The sequence below is a fragment of the Lissotriton vulgaris genome, chromosome 3_1 (assembly GCF_964263255.1).
Source record: "Lissotriton vulgaris chromosome 3_1, aLisVul1.2, whole genome shotgun sequence".
In the NCBI taxonomy this organism is placed as follows: domain Eukaryota; kingdom Metazoa; phylum Chordata; class Amphibia; order Caudata; family Salamandridae; genus Lissotriton; species Lissotriton vulgaris.
The window spans coordinates 889,122,247-889,130,919 of NC_141689.1; the positions used below are offsets into that span (position 1 = coordinate 889,122,247).

General features: G+C 47.1%; 1 protein-coding gene across 1 annotated transcript in view; it reads right to left on the minus strand.

The window, feature by feature from the left end:
* VLDLR (very low density lipoprotein receptor) overlaps window positions 1-5,176 on the minus strand; it is a 116,319-nt gene extending 111,143 nt beyond the window's left edge. The window contains exon 1 of the mRNA XM_086961215.1: window positions 4,765-5,176. Coding sequence (XP_086817341.1) covers window positions 4,765-4,843 — 79 coding nt within the window. The 5' untranslated portion in view covers window positions 4,844-5,176. The remainder of the gene's footprint in view (window positions 1-4,764) is intronic.
* Window positions 5,177-8,673: the final 3,497 nt, after the last annotated feature.

The window sequence follows — 8,673 nt, forward strand, 5'->3', positions numbered from 1 at the left end:
CATGCTATACGCTCAGAGCAGAGACAATAGACAGTCTCCAAAGCAAGTTTAAAGTGTTATAGCAGCCACCAAGCTGATCAAGGATAGTCAAACAAGCTGCTTACAGTGATAAGGGAACAAGTACAAACCAGAGAAGTCAAATGCTGCCTGTCTGCAAAAAGGGCTTTGTCAAGGTGCTGGTAGTTGCAGATGTGTCCTTGCAATTAAGAAATCAAGAAAAGTGGACCACCACTGGAATGAATTAATCTTGGAGGTCACCCCTCCCCCCTAAAAGAACCGTCGAGATTCTGCTGTAAGAAATCGTGGCCAGTTATATTTGTTGGAATATGCAAATTTGGGTACAATAATAATGTTTTGAATCACACTGGTTGCATAGATCTAATGGTCCAATTTACATCAGTACCCCTCGACTCTGGACCGAAGCTCAGGGTTACTGCAAATCATTTCCATTTTTCAGTTTGTAGTCTCCTTCGTGTCACAGTTTAACCTCAGCTACTGCACCAGAGTTCGCTAGAGTTAATTTTTCACTAATCAAGCGCAGTGAGAAATAGCAAAGTACTTCCTTCCATATGGGATGGCCAGGAATTACCCCAAAACACCCCCTTTAAATTCCAGGGGTGGAAGAGGAGTGAAAGGAACAAACAAGGATAGGAGGTCACAGACATCCCAAATATCCTTTCAGAACCAGCTCAACTGGTTTTGCTAGCTTGTGCTCATGCACCCCTTCACTCTTCAGCTATTATAGGGACAGTCTCATTGACCTATCTTATCAGGGTATGGCAGTGAACGCAGCTAGAGTACCTTCGGTTTGAAATTCAAGATAAACATTGGATGCAGCGATCTGAAAGATATTGGTACGGTGTGCCATCATCATTTGAAAGATTGCTAAGGATTACCCTCTAGCATGTACAGATGGTAGGCACCAGTAGGTTCGATGGCTCAATAAGTCACTACTCAAAAGGATACTGAAATTCTCAATCTACCATTATTACCCAATTAACCAGTTTACCCATTTGTAATGCTGCACAAAGCATTTCCAGTTGTCTTCAAAATCTGCATTTCAAGGTCTGAACAAATGTATCAGTTGGGATCACACACCCATGATTGCTGGGCTCCAAATTAATTCTCTAGGAGTTCATAACTACTGCGGACAAAAAGCAGTTGTGCAGTCTGTTTGCTACCATGACCATAATAGAAGCCATATAATATGTACTTTTAAGGAAGTAAGCCAATGACTGGTACCATTCTGGTGCACCAAAGATCAAATTGAATGGCACACGCTGTCACCATCACAGCATGACCCATTAGAAATGGGTAACTAAAGGGGAAGAGATCAAATAAGGAAAAAAGATGTCAGCATGTGCAGAGAGTGAACAGAAATCCTATACCACGGAAGACACAGTAACTATGTAAAGGTGCAGTCATGACTCTAGGTGCCCCCCCACCCCAGTATAAAATGATGGCCTTTGTAGTTTAGTATGATAGTTCACGTTCTATATACTTTGGAATAGGGGTGGGCAGTAAACTCGGCTGGCTGAGTTGCCACTCCACCTAGAGCTCTACAAAACTGCCAACCACTGTGTGGCAGAGTTTAACAGCACCCCTGGAAAAACTGCCTTCTGAATGTCCAGAAAGTCTGCTGCGATCTTTGATGTTTGGGTTGAGGCCATTGTGGGATTTTTTTTGCAAGCCATCATACTTGTTCTGGCAGCACTGGTGATGTCTCAGAATCAGGCCCTATGCATGCAAACTTAACAGACCTAAAGAGAGGAACTGATCATACACTAGAACAGGCTGCATGCCCTTAAGTGTTACGAGCTTACAGGTCTGCATCACGTTACAGCTGCTGTCTATAAAGTAATGCATATTTCTAGTTGCTTTGATTAGCCTCATCTTGGATTTGAGAAATCAAATGAGGAGAACTAAATAGGTGTTAAGTTTCAAATTTGCACCAGAGTTCATTTCATTAAAAGTGAAAAGAATTAGCAATGTCTTGTGTATACAGACATGCAGCCTGTAGCCAAGGGCTATACTGGTTGGCAATGGCCCAGAACCAGAGTTATAGGCCCTTTAACAATGATATAGCCTGAGCAGAAGGGGAATAAAGCTGTAACAACATTACACTCCCGGAGGAGAAGATGTTCTAATTAAAAGAAAGGGGGGGGGGGGGGGGGTGGACCAAGAAAGACATTGGAATGCCGGAGATTCGGACTTACACCAGCCATCAAACACACGGAACTACTGCACTGTCTTCAATGGAACTCTCAACCTTTCAATGTTCTAACTATATAGACCAACAAACCTGCATGAGCTGCCCTAGATTTATATTTATGGCCTGGAACACAACCCAGTGATTCTATGGCATTCAGCCTCTAGAAACCCATTTTGCTCCAAGTGTCAAAATAAGTTGCGTTTATTGTAACTTTATGTACAACTCAAAGATACAAAGTGATGTTTTATTTATAAAAGCAGAAAGCAACATGAACCTTCTCAAATACTAGGCATGCTAGTGAAGCAAAGCAAACTATATCAAAGCAATCATGCTACCAGACCCCAGCTTGATTAACCACACACCAGTTTTAAATCACTCTAAATACTTCAGGAATATTTGTAAGATGTGATGTGCATCTGACAAAGCAAAACTTTTCAAAGTGTCTCATTTGCAGCATATATCGAGATGTTGAACATCTCGAATGAAGAAAAGGAAATTATTGGCAATGCAGCTCACACTGGGAACATCGTGCAAACAGAGCTTAGGTTCCATCAATAGCGGTTTGATGTGGCCTTCAGAAAAAACCCCATTGGTTCACTGTATGGCGCCAAGTGTTATTTGAGAAAGCAAAGAGACACCCAAAACCTATGTTAAGAGTTGCATCTTACTGACAATGCAGCACCTTTATGAACAGTAAGCACATACAATAAACTGAGCTTCGGGTGCAAACCAGGTGAGAGTCGGTCACACCTCCCTTCAGTGACGTAGGTACACTTCTTTGGATGAGTGCTAAAACACCACCACCGAGTGACAAATCCACACCACAAACTACCAGAAGTACCGAATAACGCAGCAGGATTAAAGCTGGGTGCATTGATTCGGGTCACTAGAAGAGCATCGAGGTAGGCCGATGCAGGGAGACTAGGTGCTTATCATGCATAAGCAAGACACCAAGAAACGTAGCATTCATTTTTATCAAGCCAGGGTTCTCGGGAAAGAACTTTGTGATAGCGTCTCCAGTCTCGATACTAAAGGGCAGCATTCTCAGCAAAGTACGAGTCACAGACCATTGCACTGAGATGTCGGATATGACAAGAGGGTTCTGACGTCTTTTGATGCCAACAGCATTTTGACTGGATGTACAAGACTTCTATCTGGATCAATCCTTTGCCCTGGAAGGGCGCATTTGGGATAGAGGACCCTGGATTAGCACAACTAGTACATTACTTGCTCATGATTTTTTTTTTATAAAGTAGCGACTTTAACAGAAGATTCATTCACCAATGGATAGAACTGGCCTTGGGGCTAAAAAAAACTACAGGGGAAAGAAAAGTTTCTCGGGTCGGGACCCCCGCAAGTTTTGTATTAATCAAGGTTTGTTAGTTAAATGACGATTATGGGGTCACGGTAGGTCGACTTGCATCTAGAAGAGCTTTTACTAAAACAGCCCAAGACGTTCGCACACTCACGGTCCGAGCCCTGAGGCCGCAGAGAGGGGAGGGGGCGGCTGTTCGTCCCTCTAGGGATGGGAGCACGGGGAGCTGAGCACAAGGGCAGCTGATGCAGCTCTGGAAGGAAAGACTCTGCTGTCAGTTAGGGCTGGGAAAGGAGCGGAGAAGACGGACATTTGTGACAAAGGAGACGCGGATTGTTTACATACCGTAAGCGGGCGGCTAAATTCAAGGTCACGGCACTTCACACGTCTCGCACCACAATAACCCGTCCCCCATATCAGAGTCAAGGTCCTGACCCTTTGCTTGCAGCGGTCACTCACAGCGCCTACCTTGGGTGAAGAGCCGGACGGTGGACCATCCAGAGGCGGTGCAGCAGCACGGAGCCTGATCAATGTCCAATGGGGTGGTGGTGGGGGGGGAGAAGCCGTCAGTTGCATCAAATAACAGAGCACCCCATTATGGGAGCGCACAAATAATACCACCACTCCATCCACGCACGAGGTAGCCATCCACGTCAGGGGCAGGTGTTCGCAGTAGGCGGGGGCATTTCGCAGCCTCGCTCAACGCTCCCCACGTAAAAGACCAAAAATACCGACATGCCGGCCTATTTACTTCGGACAGCCCAGCAGCCAGTCCATCTCCTTAGGGGATTGGGCGGTAGAAGGCGCGGATAGCGCCCCCAGCAGGGGCTGGGAAGCGTTGCGCCGCTGCTGGTTAGCACAGAGGCAGCTTCTGCTTGGGGGGGGGGGGGAAAGAGAATTGGGGCACCCTGCGTAGCGTCACTTGCTCAAGGGCCTCAAGCTCACCTGTATTTAATTTCCTTTGAGCGGTGTAAACATCCAGTCTGAAGGTGGACAATACTCCCATAGGAAAAAAAGCCCCAAAAAACACCTGGAGTGGGTGGGGTACGGTACAAGACGCCCCAATATGAAGAAACCCATCTCCTTTCTCAGAACCCATTGCAGACCCGCAGCCACCGGCCCTGGGCTCTGCGCCGCCCCACGGAGCTCCAGCCACTGCAGCGAATGTGTGCTTAACACGGGAGTCATCTGTAACAACCGGTTCCGGGGCCCCGCTGCCTTATACAGGTGTACTCACCCCACGCAGGCCGGCCGGCGGCCAACAGCAGCAGCACCACCAGCAGCACAGCGCCCAGACCCCAGCGCCGCAGCGACATCTCCGCAGCCAACAGCCCCCTGCTCCAGGGGTTCAGCAGGTCCCACAACCCGATCCAGCAATGCAAATCCAGGCACGGGTCCAAACTGACTGATGCAAGCCCCAACCCGTCACAGCCCGGCTCTGCTCCCAATCCACGGGGCTCGCTGAACCGGACGCCGCTGTCTCCGTGGCCGGGAAGGTGCAATAGGAAGCAATCCTGGAAGGCGCGCGCGCTCCTTATAGCGCTCTCCGGCGCCCCCTGCTGCTCGCGCGCGCAGCCGCTCCCACCAGGCACGCGCGCAGCTCAGCCGAGCCTGGGTGCAATCAGAGAGCACGCGCTGCACGTGCGCCTGAGTGTCTGCCAGCGGCCGGTCGGCGTCAGGTGAGCGTCGTCTGCTCTTTGATGCGAGGCCAGAGGAAGGAGGTGGCGGCTGGAGCTGCGTGTTATGCACCTGCGCCCGCCGCCTGTCCGTTCTGTTCGACCCAAGGACAGCGCCAGAGTGCTCTTATGCCAATCTAAAGCCTATTTGCATCTGGCCCTGTTGCCCTGCTTTTTTATGGGGCTATCCGTTTTATGTTTTAAGAAAAACTCAGTTAGTTTTCCACTTTAATGCAACGAGTGTGCCTGCATCCTGTTTTCCATGCGAATTTTTCAAGCGTTTTCACGTTGGATCTGAAAACGTTTTCAGCTGATTGAGTCTTCTGCTCTGATGTGAATGAGAAAAAATACTTTTTCTTACCCTTTTGTTGCGGGCAACCCACAGTATGCGCAGAACATGATAGTACATGCACCCTTTCCCTAAGTTTACAACATTACCTTGCCTGCTCTTGTTGCTTGAGTGCCCGTGGTTCTCTTGCGTTGAATTTACGGATTGTAGTGTTCGCCTTGTGCTGTCATGCTCTGATGGAGACATACTGGGCCTGGCTCCCGGTGGCGATGTCTCTTGCTAAGTGTATTGGCTTTTAGTTTATTTATCTGTATATATTGATTGCCTTTTGTAGCGCCAACTCCACTCAACGGGCTTTCATAGCGCTGTACAGTACATATTTAAAAATAAAAGCAACCATATATTACCGTGGTATCAAATTGAATGTTTGGTATTCATATACACAGAAGTAATAACGCTGCAAGTTAGTCCATCAATGAGTAGATTTGAAGAGCGTTGTCCGGGCAAATAATGCAGAGAACCTTCAATCTTAGCACAGTGGACAATAAACTTGAGAAAGTGCATGAGCAAATAAAGCATACAAATATAAATGAAGAGATAGCAAGTAAGGGAACAGAGCAAAGACTACCTCTCACCAGGGCTGGCTTTAGCGCTTGTGGCGCCAGGTGTGACAATCAATTTTGGCACCCCGCGCCCCATGACTGCCTCCTCGGATTCTCTCCCTACCACTTACATAAGTGCCCCTCATCTCTCCCATCATAAGATATTGCTATGCACAGCGCCCACCCTGATGTCACAGCACCCTCCCAACAGGTCGCGCTCAGTGCGGCCGGACCAGTCGCACTGCCCTATAGCCTGCCCGGCCTCTTACAGTTTCAGAAAAGTAAGTTAAAGAACATTTCATCATGAAAGATTCGCTTGTGTCTTACCCGTGACACATAGAGTGCAATGGAGGAGTAACGTGCAAATATGGCCCACCCACGTGTCAGAGGGCTGCTCAATGCAACATGATTTTAACATGTCAATCATGTTTGGACTGTAACATTATTCAGTCACAATATGCTACTTTTATATGAAGGTAATGTTAAGAACAGGCTGATATTATACATAATAAACAGGAGACTTGAGGAGTGCAATGGTAATGCCTATTTTTGGTTTATAGTAATTCACTGCAGAGGGAAATTAAAATGCTAACTTCCCTCATCATGACCCAACCTCATTACCAATGAGCTGCATAAAAACACAACACTGAGTGTGTCTGGGCCAGCCCAAGACCCTACTAAGACGAACAAGAAATATTTGCTGTGAAGAAGCACCCCAATAGGACACGATTAACATAAAACCTGTTTTTATTACAAACCAAAGTACATTTAGATGGATCAGAGTAATCTATAAAAATAAGCTGGATCAAAAAAGAAATTAACATATTCCAGTTTGTTTAACTTTAGTGCATGTTTCCAAATCCACCATTTGTTCTCTCTTCTCAGCTATTTATGGGGTGCTTCTCATGTCTTTTCCACGGCACTATGTTTTTGGATGTCGTTTTCATGGTTGATATGAATGTTGTGTGGATTTATTTAAATGTTTCTAGGTCTAGGACAGACAGGGCCAATGCCAGCCCTAAAAAACCTACTAATGTTCCATTGAGAGAGGACAAGGCATGGCGGAGAGGCTGAGAAATAGAAATGAGATGGAGGAGAAGATCTCAGTGGAGGAGAATAGAGAGTGCTTAATTTGAGCCAGTGGTTTCAGTATGCATTAAAAATGGCTTACACCTGTCATCCAAGGCATTCTTAGAGTCTCGTGGCGCATTCGATATGGTGAGCCATGTAATATTGTTGGAAAGGCTGGAGAGTATGGGGGTGTCAGGTCAGGCTTTAAAATGGCTGAGATCCTACCTTACAGGAAGACAGCAGTTGGTGAATTTGGTACCTTTCACCTCTAGTAATTCTTCAGTGCAATATGGGGTACCGCAGGGCTCCGCGATCAGCCCTGTCCTGTTTAACATCTACCTTCAGCCTCTGTTCCCTATAATTAAATCTTTCGGCATTGACTTGGTCAACTATGCCGACGACACTCAACTGGTGTTCTCCCTTGAGGGGAGACAAGCAGTGTCGATGGACCTCTTTCAGGAGTGTATGCGGCAGACGGCTGGATGGCTTAGGAGTAACTCCCTACAATTTAAATGGTGGGAGGACAGAGGTGGTTTACTGCCCCACCGCCAGACTGTCCCAACAGTTACCCCCGGAGTTCAGGCTTACACCTGGAGAGGAACCTCTTACCCTAGCTAAAACGGTGAGAAACTTGGGAGTCTGGGTGGACAGCAACCTTCAAATGGAATCACAGCCTAACAAGACTGTGGGGGTATGTCTATCCTTGATGCGTATGCTACGCCAGATCCTTCCACTACTCCCTAAAGATACTCGCGCCTTGGTAGTGAGGAACATAGTGCTGAGAAGGCTGGACTACTGCAACTACCTGTATCTGGGAGCGACGCAATACATCTTTCAGGGGTTGCAGAGAGTCCAGTCCATGGCGGCAAAGATGGTGTTGAATAAACAACGTAGGTCCTCAACAGTGCTGGCCTTGAGAGAACTTCACTGGTTTCCCATCAGGGAAAGGGTGCATTTCAAATCACTTTGCATTGCATTTAGAGCTGCGCACAACTTGGGTCCTATCCCGTTACGAGAGAAATTTACGTGGTATAATCCAAAAAGGCAACTACGATCTTCTAGTACAGGCCTGTTGGCAACTACTAGATTTAGGCGCTCCAGGATGGGGGGAGGGGGGGGGGAGAGCCTTTAGCGTGGTGGCCGCCCAACTATGGAATGGGCTGCCACAGAACATTAGACAGGCCAACTTGTTGACGGAATTTAGAAAGAGCCTGAAAACCTGGCTCTTCCCTAGGACTGACCTTTAACACTGCCCCTAGGGTTGCTTGGTTGCGTGTAGGCTGATTGTTCCAAATCTGAGCGCCAGGATACCCGTAGGGTGACAGTTGCACTATACACAAGCTCAATTCAATTCAATTCAATTCAATGAAATAACCGAAAATGTCACACTTGTAGGTAGGTGTATGATGGTTAATAGTTATGTTGGTTCTGTTAATGGCAGCGCTAGCAGGGAAAACGGGTGATGGAAGCTGCAGTGGTCTCCTGATGAGCGCCCTGGCACTTATTTA